Source organism: Nematolebias whitei, chromosome 17, assembly GCF_014905685.2.
Source record: "Nematolebias whitei isolate Nwh7 chromosome 17, NemWhi1, whole genome shotgun sequence".
Lineage (NCBI taxonomy): Eukaryota > Metazoa > Chordata > Actinopteri > Cyprinodontiformes > Rivulidae > Nematolebias > Nematolebias whitei.
In genome coordinates, this window is record NC_056514.1 from 14448379 (window position 1) to 14468659 (window position 20281).

The 20281-nt window shown below is 42.3% G+C and overlaps 1 protein-coding gene across 1 annotated transcript in view; it reads left to right on the plus strand.

Annotated features, from left to right (window-relative positions):
- itgb4 (integrin, beta 4) overlaps positions 1 to 20281 on the plus strand; it is a 181826-nt gene that overhangs the window by 609 nt on the left and 160936 nt on the right. Inside the window, exons 2-27 of the mRNA XM_037691600.1 lie at positions 56 to 223; positions 310 to 386; positions 487 to 695; positions 2078 to 2181; positions 2255 to 2350; positions 2485 to 2617; positions 2753 to 2878; positions 4896 to 5014; positions 5097 to 5130; positions 5224 to 5418; positions 5520 to 5623; positions 5716 to 5774; positions 5849 to 5872; positions 5964 to 6112; positions 6889 to 7068; positions 7229 to 7377; positions 7503 to 7710; positions 8786 to 9103; positions 9250 to 9422; positions 9518 to 9698; positions 9794 to 9931; positions 10020 to 10202; positions 10288 to 10416; positions 18590 to 18745; positions 18823 to 18972; positions 19319 to 19450. Of these exons, the coding sequence (XP_037547528.1) occupies positions 56 to 223; positions 310 to 386; positions 487 to 695; positions 2078 to 2181; positions 2255 to 2350; positions 2485 to 2617; positions 2753 to 2878; positions 4896 to 5014; positions 5097 to 5130; positions 5224 to 5418; positions 5520 to 5623; positions 5716 to 5774; positions 5849 to 5872; positions 5964 to 6112; positions 6889 to 7068; positions 7229 to 7377; positions 7503 to 7710; positions 8786 to 9103; positions 9250 to 9422; positions 9518 to 9698; positions 9794 to 9931; positions 10020 to 10202; positions 10288 to 10416; positions 18590 to 18745; positions 18823 to 18972; positions 19319 to 19450 (3694 nt within the window). The remainder of the gene's footprint in view (positions 1 to 55; positions 224 to 309; positions 387 to 486; positions 696 to 2077; positions 2182 to 2254; positions 2351 to 2484; positions 2618 to 2752; positions 2879 to 4895; positions 5015 to 5096; positions 5131 to 5223; positions 5419 to 5519; positions 5624 to 5715; positions 5775 to 5848; positions 5873 to 5963; positions 6113 to 6888; positions 7069 to 7228; positions 7378 to 7502; positions 7711 to 8785; positions 9104 to 9249; positions 9423 to 9517; positions 9699 to 9793; positions 9932 to 10019; positions 10203 to 10287; positions 10417 to 18589; positions 18746 to 18822; positions 18973 to 19318; positions 19451 to 20281) is intronic.

The window sequence follows — 20281 nt, forward strand, 5'->3', positions numbered from 1 at the left end:
AAGGCCCCACAAAGATAGCAAAACAAACCTGTGTGTGTGTGTGTGTGCTCTCCAGGGAAAGTTTAAGATGAGGCTCAAAGCCCAGCGAACGATAAACGATGAGCTTGTCTGCGGCCTGAACCCCGATGACAAGGATGGCACGATCAGAGTCAAACCGACAACTTTCACCACTGCTGTCAACGTGAAGGCCACCGTTCTGTGTCCAACCTGCGATTGTGAAAAGGTCAGTCAAAGAAATTAAACCTGAAGCACAAATAAGTTTTATATAAGATTACTCATGGACATTTCGTTATGTTATGTCTCCTCCAGACTTCTATCCCGAAAGCGGACAGATGCCACGGCCATGGAAACTTGGTGTGTGGGAGATGTCAGTGCGATGACGGCTGGTGAGAATATAAACGATTAACTTTAAGGAAAGATTAAAAACCTGTCAGTCGGACTGTAGTAAAGTTGTTTATGTGCGTTTTGTGCTGATGTCTCCCTCAGGCTGGGAAATTTTTGTAACTGCTCAGCGAGTGCTTCAGCTCTGCACTCAAACCAGTGCATTGGTCCTGGCATGACGGAACCTTGTTCGGGCCGTGGAGACTGCCTGGCATGCGGCACCTGCGTGTGCTACAACCCGGATCAGTTCGAAGGACCCTACTGTCAGTATGACAAGACCCAGTGTCAAAGATTTGCTGGCTTCCTCTGCAACGGTACGACATATTGTGACAGTTGTAAACAATGTTTATAGGTACAGTCATGGAAGAAGAGATAACAGAGGCTCTTACAAGAAGAATACATATAATAGGATGCACACAGGCTTAAGTATTTTATGTACCATATTTGCTAATAGTTGGTCAAATGTTTGTTAGCAGGCTTTCTGAATCATTCCAGCTTCTGGTTTCATTCTGAATTTTGACCACTCGTCTTGAACAAACCAGTACAGTAGAGTCAACTTAAACTGCTCCATTACCTGAAGCAAACCCAACTTTTAAACAAAATCCACAAATATTTGATAAGGATGAGGTTGGGATTTTGAGAAGACCATTCCAGAACCCAAACGTTAACCAGTTTGATCTAATCAGAAACAGACTGGATGCAGTGGATCCAGTTTAGGATTGTCGTTCTGTTAGAACACCCAGTTGTGTCCAAGTTTTCATCGTAGCTGATGAGTTGAGGTTAAGTTGAAGAATTTGAAGGTCTTCTTTCATTGTTCTATCCATGTTGTGCCACAACATCATACTACCACCACCATGCTTGAGGGCTGGTAAAGTAATTTAACTGTATGTGTAAAAGCCTCACCTTGACTCCTTGAAACAAACCAAACACCCCAACATTGGTTTTGGCCAATCATGAAACTTTTTTCCAAAAGACAAGGAGCTTCTTCAAAAGGCCTTGGCCTTGTCAAGTCATTTTGTGAAGAAGAGAAAATCCCCAATAAATTCAAACTTGTGCACCCAATTCTTGTTTTAAAATATCCTTAAAGTTGTTTGGTGTTTAATCTTTCTACCCTAGATAAAGAACGATTAAAAGCCCCAAATTAACACAACATTCATGTCCATCCAACAATGTTCAGTCAGGTCATCTGGACTTTTTTTTTTTTTGTTCTTTTTTTGTGCTGAGACGTTTCGCCCTCCATCCAAACAACACTGAGTCTCCACCAACAGCCTAATCTGTTCCAGGATTTTATACCTGGATTATTGAGCATAGACTTTGGTGTTTTGAACCAGTTTGACATAACTGTCGACGAAGGAGAGGGCGAGCACCAGAGGAGAGGGTGTGCCCCAGAGGCCATCTTAGGACCATCATAACTGTTTTTTTTTCTACTTTTTTCTCAAGCTGTTGGTGGAGAATCAGTTTTGTTTGGTGTTTCCTCAGACTGATGAAGCCCTTCGGATGGAGGGTGAAACATCTCAGCACAAAAATAAAGAAACCGTCCAAATCACCTGACGGAACGTTGTTGGATTTTATACCTGGATTATTGAGCATGGACTTTGGTATTCATGCTGAGTGGATTTAAAGGTCGGACTACAACTGTGTATTAGCCTTAGTTCCCTCCAGAATGAGCCTTAAACATCGTACCTTTTCCCCTCAGACCGCGGCTCTTGTGTTATGGGTCAGTGTGCATGTGCAGATGGCTGGGAGGGGCCCGCCTGCGAGTGTCCCAAAAGCAATCAGACCTGCCTGGACAGCAAAGGGGTAAACGGAGTGAACAAGTTTCAAACGTAAAGCTTTTATCGACGATGCCTAACTGTGTTTTTATGTGTGCCAGCTCGTGTGTGGTGGGCGGGGTGAGTGCAAGTGTGGCCGCTGCGAGTGTCCAAACTCTGGTATCGAGATGTCAGAAAACTGTGAGCCAAACTTCCAGGTGTGTGGACATATCTATTGGTTTACAGAACATCAAGAGGCATGCGGAACAGGAGAAACAAGGCTAAGAAATATACATCTTAATGTTGCTGTTTTAGATTTCTGTCCTTAGTGGTGTGTGTCTGTCCTATTTAGTTTCAGCTAGGTGTGTGTGAGGGAACGAGGAGCTGCGTTCAGTGTCAGGCGTGGAAGACAGGGGAGAAGAAGGAGAAAGCTGAATGTGATAAGTGCCCATTCACAATTATAAAGGTGGACGAGCTGAAAGAACGTAAGCACAAAACTAGAGCTGAATGTCTTCAACTCAACACTCTTTCAAAATTATATTTATACTTTGATGAAGAGTGCAGCAAAATTGTCTGAAAAGTCTAACGGTGGTTTATGTTTTCGTGTTTGTGGATTTTAGGGGAGAAAGTGCTCGACTCTTGCAGTTTTCGGGACGAGGATGATGACTGTACGTACCAATACACGGTCGAACCCAGTGAAGATCCCACAGTGAACAAGCTGATAGTCGAGGTGCTCGAAAAGAAAGGTGAGCACGCTGGACTGGAACTACAAAGTTTACAATAAACTCTTTGTCTGATATGCAAATGTACAACATTTTGTCAGTATTTAGGGTTTTAGTCTACATGTTGAACTTTTGCACAGTAAATATGCTAATGACTAATGAAGACAGCTGATGAAGACAATGATGGAGAATAAATGTGAAGGGAAAAAAAGACTGCAAGAGATTTCCTTCACGTCACAACAGGACACTGGCATAAGAAGAGAGAAAACCCTGCCCTTTGTAGAACTCTGCAGTTTAAACATACTTTACGAACATCAAAGTTTAAACGCGTCACAGAAAGTTGGACTTTACGGGACTGAACTAGTATTTTGGTATCTTTAACTGTTTTAACACAATCACAGTTAAGGTTTTATAAATGCTGCAAATTTTACCAGAGAATGTTCAACTTTGAGTGGAATTATGAGCTGTCTAAACTTTACAATATCTGCGCTAACAAATTTCTTCCTATTTCAAAAATCTTGACACTTCTTAAATAATTTATACATCAACACCTGGACATTTTGTCTTTTTCATCTAGTGTGTATCTCTCTGCTAAAGCACTTGTGGTTTTTTCCCAAACCCTCTCAGAGTACACAGCGAGAACATCCAACCTTCCGTTGACTCCCATCGCATCTGAGCTCAATACTCTCCTCAAAACTGGACGTGATGATGGGTCTTTTTAATTTGCCATATCTTCTTAATGAAACACTGTGAGAACATCCAACAAAGATAAATCAGGTCCTCTGGACTTATTTTTGTTGGATGTTTTACCTGGATTATTGAGCATGAACTTTGAAGACTGTGAAAACATGATTTTATTTTTAGATTTTTCTGCCACAGTACAGAAATATTTAAAATACAACTTGTGGTTTTTGCGCAGTGTCTATTTGTTTTTGAAGTCTAATTTTTACCACACTTTGTTTATTTTTATCTGTTTTTTTAATTGAAATTTTCTTTTTTTAGTACATACACAAACATAAGAAAAGAAAACTTGCAACAAACTTGCAACAAAATAACATAATCCCCTCCCACACTGGATCAGCCGCACAGACATGAACATGTTAAACAGTCGACATATTTTGAACATACGATACAAATGGCTGCCAAGTGTCCCAAAAATGTTCTACAGATCCCCTCACATTGTATTTAATCTTTTCCAAATGAACATGATCTCTTGCTCAGTGTTCATATGCTATGGGATGCAGATCCTTGCATCTGCATAAAATAAGTCTCTTGGCTAGAAGAGAGCCAAAAGCAATCATATTCCTCTTGCACTTGCTGAAGGATGTATCCACAGGGGCCACCCCAAACAATGACATGAATGGTGATGGGTGCACAGTTTTTCCACATCCCAGAGAAAGTATCAAAAATAGATTGCCAATAGATCTGCAGTTTTGGACAAGTCCAGAATGTATGTAAGAGTGTAGCTGGAGTTTGCTTACAACAGTTACATGCAGGATCCAGGTTGGCTTTGATCTTGGACGGCTTGTCTTTGGACCAGTGCAGCCGGTGCACCACCTTGGATTACAGTGTCTCAGACAGCTTGAGGATGAATAAATGTTCTGAATGATCTTTTGCCAGACTGAGTTTGATATGGATTCCTCCAAGTCTGTTTCCCATTTCAGTTTAAGAGAGTCTAAGTTACCACACTTTTTTTGTGCCTTATTTTATTGAGTGTTGTCAGGGATTGAAACACAGAGGTATGGTTCCTATTGTGACCCTAATGAGTCACTGGCAGCAACTGGGTTCTCTGAGAAATGTTTTAGTTTTGTATAGCCCTTTTCCCAATTAGGCAGAAATACTTATAACATTTTGTTTGCTGTGGAGGAACACAGTGATATGCTAAAATGTCTTAAATCCTGGAGAAATTAAACACTAAAACCAGTGCAATGACATCAGAACAGCTCTATCAGGACCCATATCTAAGGTACAATTTCAGAGTGACTGCTTTGTAAGATTGTTGCATCGCTAACTTGGTCAACTTTGTGCATTGGCCTGTCAGATTGTCCAGGTGCCGGTCTTCTTTGGTTGCTGCCACTCTTCCTCTTCCTCCTGCTGCTGTTGGCGCTCCTGTTGCTTTGCTGCTGGAAGTACTGTGCCTGCTGCAAAGCCTGTTGGCAGGTAAAACACATTTGGACCCAGAAAAATCTACACTTTCTAAGTCATGCTTAAATTAAAGACTTTTTTATGTTCTTTGATGCAGAGCTGCCTCGCCCTGCTACCTTGCTGTGGGAGAGGTAAGATGTCTGCCAGTACTCCTTCAAATCCCCCACCATGTCAAGTGGAATCATGAAGAATATGAGTCTCTTTGTGTCATCTTATCTTTCCAGGTCGCATGGTTGGCTTTAAGGAAGATGAATATTTGCTTCGTCAGTCTCTGCTCACCTCAGACCATTTGGACACACCAATGGTGAGGACCGGCCCACCTAAAGGAACGGACGTAGTTCGCTGGAAAGTCACCGATAATGTTCACCGCCCCCCCAATCACCCCCAGGCTCTAATTAAACCCAACCCAAATGAGCTGAGTGAGTCCAGGATTGTTTGAAAAGCAGACTCTTTCAATATTGTCATTTAAAAGTGTAGGCTACAACCATTCTCCACACTTCCTCTTTCATGGCCTCTGCAGTCCAGTTCCCGGTCTCCCTCCGACTCAATAGGCTGTTTTCTGAGAACTTGACTCGCCCAGAATCAAGAGATGCCGAGCAGCTTCGCATGGAAGTGAATGAAAATGTGAGCGTGGTTTCATATTTGGGTGGGATTATGTACGTCTACCAACAGTTACTGTATCACCAAGGTTTTTTTTTTTTTGTTCTTCTATCCAGTTAAACGAGGTGTTCAAGCAAATTCCTGGGGCGCAGAAAGTGCAGCAGACCTCATTCAGGTAACATCCATCTTTACCTCTGAAAAAATAATCCGTTTGACCTCAAATTGACATGTATCCTTTTTCTTTTACAGACTGCAAAAAAATGCAGGAAAAAGGTAACATTTAAAGTCAGCAATAGAGTTTAATCTCTTTAAGGACCTGTAATTTGTGCACATCTAACATTTCCGACCTTCTTGTACCCCTCAGACAGGACCACACCATCATGGACACAGTGTTGCCTGCTCCCAGGAGCTCCTACCAAGATATAATCAAACTCACTGAAAAGACCATTCAGTCTGGAAACTTCCATGACCTCAAAGTGGTGCCGGGCTACTACACCGTCGCTTCAGACAGAGGTGAAAGACTGTTTGCTGACAGGCTAAAATGTACTTACTTAGGTGTGTGTGCATGTCTACATTGAGCCATATATCTCAGGAGCTATTGGATGGATTTTAATTAAACTCTCAGGGTCAGCCTGCTTCAAGAAACCCACAGACTGTCGTAATGGTGGTTGGTGAGGGGTACACCCAGGGGTGCAGGCAGACAATCCAGGACTCAGAAGATGACTAAAATAATTTATTAATAATAACAAAACAACAGCTGACGGGGGCAGCAAACTTACATAATCTGTGGGAAACGCAGAGAACCAAGGTGACAGGAAGCAATGCCAGGACGAAGGACTAACACAGAGACACAGACTTATATACAGTGATAAATGAGACAAAACACCTGTGAGGACACACAGCTGAACCACATCAGGGAAAATGACAAATCAGGAAGCCAGGGAGTGCAGGAACAGACACACAACACTAGATGGAAGCATACACTAGGAAAACACAAACCCTATAGAAAAACAGAAACTGAGAAGAAGGACATACGACAAAAAACGCAACACAAGATGGGGCTAAATCCATGAAACAGACCAATCCCTACACAGACATGAACATGTTAAACAGTCATCGACATATTTTGAACATACGATACAAATGGCTGGCAAGTGTCCCAGAACCTCTTAACAGAACCTTTCAGAGTATATCTGATTTGAGGTGCTGATCAATCTTAGAAAACAAAATACCAGTGTTTTCTCATTTCTGCTTCTATAAAGATACAGGGTTTTTTTTTTCTTTTGCAGAGGCTGCCGGGGCAGTGGAGTTCCAAGAGGATGTGGAGTCACTAGATGTTCATGTACCACTTTTTGTCAAGGATGAAGATGATGACAAAAAACAGCTGCAAGTGGAGGCCAGGGATGTACCACTGGGCATCGCGGAGATCGGAAAACGTTTTGTCAACATCACCATCATCAAAGAGCATGGTGAGAATCTTCTCATCATATTGGTTTGCAACGGAAAATCTAATGTTCAGTTGTTAAAAAAAGATCATTTAAATAACACAAAACAAGACTTTGATAAATATTACTTTGTATTCTGTGACAGTACTAACTGGTCTGGTTCCCTCCCCATCAATTTTCTCAGCCACCAGCGTCTTCTCATTCCTCCAGCCAAATTACACGTACAGCCGGCAGGATGGAGTCGCCAACATTCCAATCAGTAGAGAAATCATTGAGGATGGACGCACACAGGTCACCTACCGTACACGAGATCTCACAGCCAAAGATAAGAAGGTGAGCTGGGTGGTGTTACAATCTACTTGCATAACTCAAAGTGTCTTGGAATTACTTCTAACATGTTTGTTATGGCCATTACAATATTAAAATTTATTTTTTAAATCTTCTTTTATGAATTTCAGGATTATGTGAATGTAGAAGGAGATCTGTCCTATGGTCCTGGTGAGACTCAGAAGGTGGTGCCTGTTCGTCTTCTGGAGCTGAGTGAAAAAGACAGCTTGTTAGAAGACAAACAGGTCAAGCAGTTTGTCATGGATCTCAGTAACCCACGGCAAGGTGCCAAACTGGGACGCTACCCAAGAACCACTGTCACCATCACAGACCTACCAGGTGAACAAATACAGAAGTTAAATTTTGCTAAAAATTTTCTAACAAAGTGAGTGGACTTCTCATTTGTTTTTGAAGATGTTTCACCTGGGCTGTTCTTGAGCGAATAGCATTTTGTGAATATTCAAAAGTCTTTTGTCATCTCAGTCTTGCGTCCACATGAAAACTGGTAGCTTGTATCTAATGTGTAAGCTTTATGTGCATGCTCCATGCCTTGTTTCCTGTTTTTGGTGTGTTTTAGTGTAAGTTTCACAGCATCACGTATAAACCTGGTATAGCTTAAAAAGGTTTTTGGTTAGTTTTCTGTGTTTTCATGTAGATGAAGGCCTTTCTAGAAACTGTGCCAGGTTTAGTAAAATATTTTTAGAAAAGAAAATAACTGAAATTTACTCTTATAATTGTAGAGTTTCAAGCTTTTAAACTGTAGTGAGTTTCTCTGTTTATGTATGTTGAACTCACATGCAAATCACTCTCCCTCCCCTCCTTTCTAAGGATCATTAGGGTATTTGTTAGCCTGGTGCAGATAGGTACATATTGGATTTGCACCTTCATGCATGTAACCAAAACATATTACATGTGGATTTGGTCAACAAAGATTCTAACAGCCCTTAGAAAGTAGGGGCAGGGCAGCCGACTCAGGACCCGAAGATCCTGGGTTCTGTCCCTGATCATTGCACATCTCGTGGTGTCTCTGAGCAGGACATCTTATCCCTAGTTGCTCCCCAGGCACTTTCCACAGCTGCCAACTGCTCCACCTGGTGGTGGATGGGTTAAAAGCAGAGACAGTTTTGATATTGTATGGAAACATACAATGATGACAATACATAACACATTATTATTATTATTATTATTATTATTATTATTATTATTATTATAAAGGAGGGAGGGAGAGTAATTTTCATGTAAGTTCAGCTCAAACAAATGGAAGAAATTTGCACTTTTTACTTAGAATTGAGAAAGCTCCTCACATAGAAAACAAATCTCACATAAACAAGAAAAGCTCAGTTCCTTTTTGATTACTATGTCTTGAATAACTGGAAATTTGCACCAGATCACTGTATAATCTTTTTAAATCTAGAACCAAGTATGATGATGTTCAAGAAAGGCAACCAGAACTTCAGCACATCAGATCCAACCTACACCATCCCTGTGGTCCGCACTCGCAACCTAGACAGTCCTGCTACAGTGAAATGGCGCACTAAGAAAGCTCAGCGCTTTGACCTTTCTGGCCCCCTGATGTTTGGTCCTGGAGAAATGGAAAAGAACATTGTGATTGACCCAAGAGTACACCCTGGTCCAATCCAACCAGAGACCATACAGCTGGAGCTGTTTGACCCCAGTACTAATGCTATGGTTGGAGAACGGAAGACTACCCTTGTCAATATTACAGAAGGAGGTGAGACATATTTAAAAGTTGAGTTTAGTTTCTATTTTTAGGTACTGGTACTGTCTGGTAACCATCTAAATTCTTACCTTTGCTGAAATACTGGATGTTTTTGATGCCTGCTTTTAATCTTTTGAATATTTATTTACTTTATGAAGTTCTAAGATCTCCAGAAATAGCTCAGATGCCACAAATGGGCTACATAAACCAGAAAGCCACATCGCCTGGCGGTCACCTTCTCGCCCCAGAAAATCTAAAGGCTAAAGCATCTGGCCCCAGAAACATCCGACTGAACTGGGATCCACCACCTGGTAACCCAATGGGATACAAGGTACATCTACTTTACCATTATGTGCTTTCTTTTACGTATATTTTGCAGTTTGTTCTGAAATTTTGTAACTGTGGCTCCTGATGTAATGGTTTTAGGTAAAGTATTGGATCTATGGTGACCCAGAGAAAGATGCCAATATCTTGGATGTAAAGACTCCTCAAGCCGAGCTGACAAACCTGTACCCCTACTGTGATTATGAGATGCGAGTGCGTGCCTATAATGCAATGGGAGATGGCTACGATACAGACATGGTTTCCTGTCAAACACTGGAGGATGGTAATTAATGCAACTAAGCTCTGTTACATGTTAACAGTTGTATATCTGTTAAAAGACTTGGTTCAAACTCACAAACATCTCCTGCTCTGCTCCAGTGCCTGGTGAACCTGGTCGCTTGGCCTTCAACGTCATCAGTCCAACTGTCACTCAGGTCAGCTGGGCGGAGCCTGCAGAAACCAATGGCAACATTACTGCGTATGAGGTCATCTACACACCAATTGACGATGAAAAGAGTAAGAAATTCACCTTGAAATGGTGCAACTCTGCTTGTCCTTGTGTTATTTAATCCCTTAACGTTCTAATGTTCTCCTCCTCAAACAGAGCCTGTGGGAGCAGCTAAGACAGTGAAGATCGACAATCCTAAGAAACGGATGCTGTTGATCGAAAACCTTCAGAGTGCCCAAACTTACCAGTACAAAGTCCGTGCCAAAAACAGCGTGGGCTGGGGTCCCTTCAGAGATGCTACCATTAATTTAGCATCGCAACCTACCAGACCTATGTCTAGTAAGTGCGCTGAACAAACCTCTGTTGTTGTTTCGTCTTTCTTTCCAATAAAATACATTTGTTTTTGTTCTCTTTCTGTCTCCAGTTCCCATCATTCCAGATGTTCCTATTGTGGATGCAGAGGCAGGAGATGAGTATGACAGCTACCTGATGTACAGCAATGATGTGCTTAAATCACCAACAAGTTCCAAAACGCCAAGTGTCTCGGGAGACGGTGAGTACTCAGAACCAAAACCAAAGTCCCCTTTAAAGGCTGATCTTGTGCACTTTGGTTAAAATTGGGTTTACGTTCTCTTAGCAAGTTGCACTCCAACCACACACTTTTTTGTATCCATTAACAAGCTTCTGATATAAACCTGTCTGGATAATTGACCACTCTGCAAGGAATGTGTTGGTTTCAAGGCAGAGTCCGTAAATGATTTCCTGAAAGTGACAGTTTGAGTCTTCTCCCAGGTGTTAGGGACCACGCCGCCCTGTGATAAGGGAAAAACTGAAGTAGGGATACAGTAGTCCAAGTAATAGTAGTAAGTAGTAGTTTATTTTAGAATTTATATATTAAGGCATTTTAAACCCCTTCCACACTCTTGCAATATTCTAAACAATGTTTCTAAACTCTAAATGCTCTAAAAGAGCACAGCATGTCATGATTTCAGCTCTCTGCCTCCTGCAGCACTTTGTCATCTGCAAGCTGCGAGCTGCACACAGGTGCTAAATAATTTATTTTAAATAAAAATTCTATGCCGAGCATATGGCTCATCCATCAATCAGCCGATAGTGTGTTATGTCCAATCTTATTTTGAAAAACCGTGATAAATGAAGCGTGATGTAACGAGGGACCATTGTATATTTTATGCTGGCAGTGATCAAGAACAAAGTTAATAGACCTTGATCTTGTCAAGTTAACTAGACCCTCCAGCATCACTTATCAAAGTCATTAATAATAAAGTTAATATACTTGTGCTTGTGTTTGTATGCATGATTTTGACCCTGTGTGGACTAGAGAAGATCCACAAAAATTTAAACTGTGCACCCTCTTCTTGATTTTAAACACCTTTAAAGTTGAATGTTGTGTAAAAATTCTGCCCTTCCCTGAAAAGGATGGTTCAAATAAATAATTAAAAGCCATAAATTTATGGCACTGATGCCAACGATGGGTGTATACAAATTTCAGGCTGCGAATGTAACAAGTGAGCTGTCATTGTATTGTGGATCCAGTTATCTCAGTTGGCAATCAGTGCTCAGCATAAATGTCTTTCATCTTGTAACCTCTGTGTGGTGTCATTGTCCTTTCATAAGGACGGCTGTGGACAGTACCAGGAGTTCATGGTCAAATGTTTGCTGTAGTTACAATATCAGTTTCTGAAAAGCTTCATATTAAAGAGATCCTTCAATTTTCTCATCACTTTCTTTCTGGTTAATTTGGTGAAAATGTCCATCCAGGTTTGATGAAAGTAAAAAACAATGTTTGGTAAAACGGCGAGTCTAAGATATGGAAACTTTTCTGCTCGTGGTTGTTGTTTTATCACCTCCATATGGCAGGCATTTTCTCTTCAGGCAACACCCAAACCAGTCAGAGATAAAAATCTGCCTCCAGTGCATCTGCAGATGTTGTATGTGCAGATGTGCCGTGCAGTCACCGACCGCAGGTCCAAATCTCCTGCCACTCCTGCTGCTTGCAGCTAAACTAGGTTTATGTCTCCATAGTTGGAATTAATTTATCTCAACTACAACCACAATTCCAACAAATTTGGGACTTAAAGAAAAAAACAACAGAATGCCATACTCTGCAAATTTCATAAAACCATATTTTATTCACAACAAACATATCAAATGTTTAATCTAAGAAATATACCACTTGTTTTTTTTTTTGTTTTTTTTTTGTGTGTGTTTTTTGGTGGGGGGGATAACATAAGAAATAAAGTAGTTTTGAAAGTTGGGGCAGGTCCAAGTTTCCCTGAAGCGCCCCCTCTTTAAACAACACTCAGTCAACATTTAGAACCTGAAGAGACCAGCTGATAGGAATGTTGTCCCATTCCTGTCTGTTGCTGGACTCTAATTGCTCAACAGTTGTGAGTCTTCTTTGCTAGATTCTTATTTAATCTTGCACCAGATGTTTTGTTGACCTGCAGGCTGGCCCGTCCAGCAGCAGGACTCTTCGACGGTGAAGCCACGCTGCTGTAACAGATGCAGTTTGTGGTTTAGCATTGTCTTCTCTGAAAAAGACACCATTATTCTAAAACCTGTACGTACTTTTCTGCTTTGATGGTGCCTTTTTAAATGTGTAAGCGGCCCATGCCTGAGGCACTAATGCAACCCTACACCATCAGAGAGGCAGGCTGTTAACTGTGCACTGAGAACATGCTGGATGGTCCCTCCTCTCGTTAATGAGGAAGAGGTGTAACCACCGAACACTTCTCCACTTTGTGTTGGTTTTAAGCTGACAGAAGTGTTTCTGGTTGGTGTTCACATTTCACTTCTTCTTTGCCTGATAGAGCTTTAACAAGCATGGCACGTCAAACTGTGTTTACAGAAGGTGATTTGCGGAGGTGTGTCTGGGTCCACGCAGTGAAGTCCAGGACAGACTCAGTCCTGTTTTTAAAGCAGTGGCCCCTGAGGGCCTGAAGATGATGTAAATCAAATATTGACTTTCACCCTCATTCTTTGAGATTTCTCCAGATTCTTGATGTGTTTTGACGACATTAACAGTAGATCAAATACTGAAATGTTTCCTTTTGCTTTTGTTGAGAAACATTATTCTGAAATAGTTTAACTGTTTTTAGATAGTTTTTAGGAGACTGGTGAACCTCTGCCCATCTTTACTTCTGAAAGGTTCAGCCACTCTAAAATTATCTTTTTAGTCCAAATCTTCAAACTGATCTGATGCCAATTAACCCAAGTAGTTGCAAAAGGGGGCAGCACGGTGGCGCAACTGGTAGAGCTGCTGCCTCTCAGCGAGCAGGTCCTTGGTTTAAACCCCGGTCCAGGGGCCTTTCTGGGTGGAATTTGCATGTTCTCTCCGTGCATGCGTGGGTTTTCTCCGGGTACTCCGGTTTCCTCCCACAGACCAAAAACATGCATGTTAGGCTGATTGGTAACTCTAAATTGTCCCTAGGTGTGAGTGAGAGAGTGAATGGTTGTTTGTGTAGTTTGTCTCTATGTGGCCCTGTGATGGACTTGCGACCCGTCCAGGGTGTACCCCACCCCTCGCACAGTGATTGCTGGACATGGGCACCGGCGACCCCCGTGACCCAAAATGGAATAAGCGGGTAAAGATAATGGATGGATGGATGGAGTTGCAAAAGCTTCCTCTAGTTGTTTATTACCAACATTTTCTTAGTTTAAACATTTGGTTAGTTCACTTTGATGCATTCAGCGTCTTGACGGAATTATTGCCACTGAACTGTCTGTGTTTTAACGCCCCGCAGCCATCAGGCCGGCGCGGTGGTGGATTATTAACAATATTCAAATCAACTTTTGACTGTAAACAACTGCCCATCCCAGTTTCCTGCGCCAGCTTTGAGCTGAGCGTCTTTGAACTCAGACATTCGACTTCGACTTTATGCGCACTCGTCTACCGCCTACCTGGATCTAAGGATTTCATAAATTAATATTCTGATTTCTTGGCTGAAATCACACCAAAATATGAGCATGTTTTCATTATTGGGGACTTTAATTTGCATGTGTGCTGTCCTGAGAAGCCCTTGGTTAAGGACTTTTAGGTTTATTGGACTCATTTAATCTAACTCAGCATGTAAACGGTCCCACCCAAGAGCGCGGACAAACACTGGACCTTGTTTTAATTCATGATGTGACTGTTAATAATCTTGAAAATGGTGATAATGTTTTTTCAGACCACATGCCAGTCTAGTTTGAGTTCACCCTCCCCCATCTAACTCCTAAGTCGTGGATTCCTGCACGTCGCAGACGGACCATTAACCATTTCACTGCCGCACGTTTCACAGATGTTTATAACTCTGAAATGATAACTCAGTCCCCAGTGTTTCTCTCCACCACTGAGGAGTTGACATCCCAGTTCAACTCTGTCTGCTTAAAGACACCTGTTAAAACTAGAAAATCAAAACTCGGAGCAGAACCTTGGCTGAGTGACGTCACCAAGGCCGTTAGGCAGCAATGTAGGAGGGTGGAGCGCAAGTGGAGGAAAGACAGGCTGCAGGTCTCTTTTCAAATACTTAAAGAGAGTTGGCACCATTATCAGAAAGCAGTAAAAGCTGCTAAATCCAAATACTTCTCTGATATAATTACCTCAAACTCTCACAACCCACGTGTTCTCTTCTCTACCCTAAACTCTGTTCTTCACTTCACTGAACCATCACCTCTGGAAGCCTCGACTGAGCTGTGCAACAACTTCTTACATTTCTTTTTGGAAAAAATTGCGACCACCCGGGCTCTCATTTCCCCTCCAACTCATGTCCCATCCATCCCACCTCAATCTGTAGCTCCTTTTTACCATTTTGAACCCATCACTCTATCTTCTCTAGAGCAGGTCATGTGCAGCTTGAAACCTTCTGGCTCCCCCTTTGATGTGGTCCCCCCTCGACTACTAAAGGAGGTTTTTCCAACTCTAGGTCCATCCATTCTTGCTATTGTAAATAGCAGTTTATCCACTGGCGTGGTGCCAAAAACCTTTAAACATGCTGCTGTCCAGCCTCTCCTGAAAAAAACAAATCTTGACCCCTCAGTCGTATCCAACTTCCGGCCTGTCTCCAAACTCCCATTTGTTTCTAAAGTACTGGAGAAAATAGTTGAGTTCCAGTTGAAGTGCTTCCTGGAGGGTCACGCCATCTTAGAGCTATTCTAATCTGGCTTAAAACCTCTCCATAGCACTGAAACTACCCTGCTGAAGGTCTTTAATGACATCTTCATATCCACAGATACCAGTGATTCTGTGCTGCTTGTCCTGTTGGACCTCACAGCCGCCTTTGACACCATCGACCATGAGATCCTCATTGCTAGGTTGGAGCAGTGGGTGGGCATCACAGGGTCAGCCCTCAATTGGTTCAGATCCTACCTCGCTGATGAATCCTTTTGTGTCTCCATCAAGGATTTTAGTTCTGCAGCAGCAAAGCTTAAATGGGGGGTTCTGCAGGGGTCCATCCTGGGTCCCCTCCTATTCTCTTTATACCTTCTGCCGCTTGGTGCTATTTTCCGGAAACACAACATACCCTTTCACTTGTACGCCAATGACTGTCAAATTTACTTCCCCCTAAGACACAATGGTACATGCTCTATTCAACCTCTGCTCGACTGCCTAGCTGACATCAGGGACTGGATGGCTTTAAACTTCTTAAGTTTCAATGAAAAGAATTCTGAAGTCATGTTGTTCCCTCCCAATGACACGATCACAAACCACTGTATCGACCTCTCCACTCTAACCCTGTCAGAAAAACAGAGTCACTAATCTGGGCATGATAATGGACCCTTCCCTGAAACTTAACAATCATGTAAACATGATTGTTAAATCATGTTTCTTCCAACTGAGGCGGCTGTCTAAACTGAAGCCTATATTGTCTAAAAATAACCTGGAGACAGTAATACATGCATTCATTACATCTAGGCTTGATTACTGCAATTCGCTCCTGTTTGGTATCAGTCAGACCTCCATTGCACGACTGCAACTGGTCCAGAATGCAACAGCCCGATTTTTAACCAGTACAGGCAAAAGCACATTACACCAGTCTTGGCCTCCCTGCACTGGCTACCGGTTCACTTTCGAATCCAGTTCAAAATACTTTTGTATGTCTACAAATCGCTGAACAGTTTTGCCCCTCCCCCCATCTCTCTGATTTGCTACAGCCGTATGTCCCACCACGCTCCCTGAGGTCAGCGGACCAGTTGCTCCTCACAGTTCCAGGAACTCGTCTTAAGTGCAGAGGTGACAGGGCCTTCTCTGTAGCAGGACCAAGACTTTTGAACGAGTTACCTCTGCTTGTCAGACAAGCCCCCTCCCTCTCGGTTTTCAAATCCCGTTTAAAAACTCACTACTATTCAGTAGCTTTCAACACCAGAGGATCTGTGTTTTGAACCTGTACGCTCCACACTGGTTAGTCGTCATATTTATTATCTGCAACGTTTTTATGTCTATATTCTGATTTACCTCATTTTGTATATTGCTTTGTGTGTTGCCTGTTTTTCTGTCTGTACAGCACTTTGGTTGGCCTTGTCGCTGTTTTAAGTGCTCTATAAATAAAATGGTATGGTATGGTATTGTGAATAAAATATGGCTTTATGAGGTTTGAAAATCATCGCGTTCTGTTCTTGTTTTACACGACTTCCCAACTTTTCTGGAACTGGGGTTGTACGGTAAAACCGTTTCTGTTCTTTGCCTGCTTGCCTCTCTCCTATGACCACCCAACCAAGGCTGGAATCATGTTCAGTTGGTGGGCTCAAACCTGGATCTCCGTACGGTGTCGTGGAAAAAGCGAGTGGAAGTCATCCCCAGTCGACTCAGCACAGACACCGAGGCGAGCACAGACGAGAGCCCCTGCCCCAGCTACACCAAAACACCCCTGCCAGGTGAAGACTGCTCCAACAAGTTGGCTGATTAGAACTAGGCAGCTCGCATGCTGGCTGTTAGGCCAATCCTGCTCCCAAATTCAGGCTTCGGTCCCCGTCCTCTTGGATCTTGTTGGCATTTCTCTCATTTCTTCTCTTGACACTTAAACGAAGCGCCGGCATCAACAAACCCACACCCGGTTGATGATCGGTGGCAGGTGTTTCCGGGCGCCTGCCTCTGTCTTTTCTCTCTTCATCCCACTGGAGAGGCAATGTGGAAGCAGCTTTTCTGTTCTGAATAGACCTAAACCGTTTTTTTTGTGTGTTGTTGTTGTTATTTTTTTATTATTGTTGTTGTTCCCAAGCTTTAAAAGAGCGACGTTGTGCTAAAAATACAGACAAAGCATGAATGATAAAAAAATTAAAAAAAAACTTCTGAGGGTTGTCTAAAGAAAGTATCATCAGCGTCAGATCATTTTGTAGTTTATTTGTGTCCCAAAAAGGCCTTTTGGAAGAAAATGTTTCCCATCCCTGAGTTGGTGTTTTATTACCCCCCCTGTGGCCAAAAGGAATATTACATAAACAGACCATTTTCTTTTGTTTCTTGTTAATTTACAAGACTGCTCATTGGAAGGTAAAACAAATTTATTCATCCATTCATCCATTATCTTTACCCGCTTATTCCATTTTGGGTCACGGGGGTCGCTGGTGCCCATGTCCAGCAATCACTGTGCGAGGGGCGGGGGACACCCTGGACGGGTCGCAAGTCCATCACAGGGCCACATAGAGACAAATGAGACAAACAACCATTCACTCTCTCACTCACACCTTGGGACAATTTAGAGTTACCAATCAGCCTAACATGCATGTTTTTGGTCTGTGGGAGGAAACCGGAGCACCCGGAGAAAACCCACGCATGCACGGAGAGAACATGCAAACTCCACCCAGAGGGTCCCTGGACCGGGGTTTGAGCCAGGGACCTGCTCGCTGAGAGGCAGCGACTCTGCCGGTTGCGCCACCGTGCTGCCCCAAATTTATTCAAATAAAATAAAATATTTGCTGAACAAAAAAACTCCACATCTTGCAGGTTGCTCACATCTAAAATTAGCAGAATGCTAGCCAAAAAACTAAAAGTATTATAAGGCTAATGGCTAAATGTAGCAGAGCATTGGTTAAAAGCAGCAAAAGGCTAGCTAAAACCTAAAAGTAGCAAAAGCCTTGCTAAAAATAGGAAATTGACAGCTTAAAAACTAAAAGTAGCAAAAGGCTAAGGGCTAGATATAGCAATAGACTCGCTAAAAAGATAAATATAGCAAAACCCCTTGTCAAAAGCAGCAAAAGCTTAGTTAGAAACCAAAAGTAGCAAAAGGCTGGCTAAAAGTAACAACTTAAAACTAAAAGTAGTTAAACGTTAAAGGCTAAATGTACCAACAGCCTTGCTAAAAAAAGCAAAATGTTGCAAAACACTACCTAAAAGCATTAAAAAAAACTAGCTAGAAGCTAAAAGTAGCAGCAAAAGGCTAGTTAGAAGCTAAAAGTAGCTAAATGATAGCTACAAACTATCCATCCATCCAGTTGCGCCACCATGCTGCCAAGCTACAAACTAAAAATAGCATTTTTTGAAAGAACTGAAGATTCCTTTGTCTATCAATAAATATTTGTAAAGTTATACGTTATAACGTATAAAAGTTGCATGAGCCTAAAGTCATGGCACTCATCTCCTAGATGAGCTGAATGTTTTATATGTGAATTGCTAAAATAACAAATTGTGCAGAAGCAGTTACACTGAAATAAAAAAGCGAGTGCTTAATTAGCATTCACAAAATAATCAAACGCTAACCATGCTAATTAGCTTCTCGTTATGGCTCTCACAGACTACATGATGAATGGGAACTTCCTCTTCCCTGGAGGGTCTTCAACACGCAACATGTCTTCGTCTTCCTCGCCGATGTCCACTCTGGGGTCCAACTACAGAGGAGCAGGAGGCTCCTTCACCACAGAGACTCACACCACCTACATCTCCGGAGCAGGTAAAATGGCTGCCCTGAGCCGTGCTGTGAAGACCTTTAACAAAACGTATCAACCTCCGTACCTCGTGTCTCTGTAGGAGGCTCTCGCAGACAGGAGCTGATGGAGGGGGGCATGCACGCATCCGAAGTCATCATGAGAAAGCGTTCGGAGAACAGAAGTTACATGGACGAACACATCCGGGACTCGATTGTGATGGGAGACGTGTCGAGCAACTTCCCAGATCTGAGTGAGTTTCCCTCTGGGTTTATGTCACTGACTGGTTGAGCTTTTAGTTCTACGTAAATCTGTCTTTATGTCAGGTAAAGACAGATTTTAGTTGGAATGCAACGTTTATGACGCCGCTGCAAGTAAATTGTGCAAGTGCATGAAACTGATGGCAGCAAGGTTGGGGCTGTTGGCTGCACAGCAGGCTTGTCCACACGGACTCTGCAGGAGCTATGCTGACTATCACCCTGTGTCCCGCCCCCACCCCTCATCCTTCTTTATATTTATTTTATGTTGTTCACGTCACTCCTTTCCTACCTCCCCATCCTTGTTTTGCCCTGTCTTCCTCTCTGCCCCTCTGCTTAAAGCACCATCCGGTGGCTTCAGCTACTCCAGCGCTCAAAGCCAGTTTGGCTACGGCCTGTCTCAGGGGTCCAGAACCAGGAATCAGTCCTCAGATGTGAACGAGGCCTTGTACAGTCTGGACAGAGTGCTCCAGGGTGAGTGTGCAGCTCTCAGAAGGCTCAACGTGTCGTGCTTGGATCGTTTGTGTCATCTTCTCCCAAACTCTGATAGGGAAACATTTAGCACTGACTTAGCTGCTTTTCATGCTCGTTTGTTTGTGTGCGTGCAAAGGCTGTGGGGTGTAGGGGTGCGGGGAGTGCCGCAGCGCTCCCCTGATAGATGCCAAAGAACATTCCTGCAATTACATAGATGCTTGTTCAAATTATTCAGCATATTTAAATAATACAACATGCGCTGCTCATTTCACTCCATTTATTCAGTACTAAGATATTTTACCGATGGGTCATGAAAACACCCCCCACTATGGTGGCCCTGAGGTAGAAATGAACAGCATCTGAAAAAAAAGAATTACATTTGAAAAAATTGAAATACATTAAGCCAAAATGGACGTGGCCAAAGCGGAAGTGGCCGGAATTACATTTGGAAAAAAAAACAAAATCACGTTTTAAAAAATGGAATTACATTTGAAAAACAGAATCACATTAGAAAGAACGGAATCACATTTGAGAAAAATAGAATCACATTTAAAAAAATTGAATATCATTAGAAAAAACAGAATCATATTTGAAAAAACTGAATCACATTGGAAAAAATGGAATTACATTAGAAAAAACGGAATATCCTGATGCATGTTCAATAATCCAGGTAGAAAATCTAAAAAAGTTAAACATGGTCCTCTGGATATTCAAAATAAAAAATAAAAAAGCAAAACAACACAAAAATGTAGAAACGTTTCGTCTCTCATCCGAGAGACTTCCTCAGTCTGAGGTGCTGTATTCAGCTCAGTCTCTTAAATAGCACCTTCT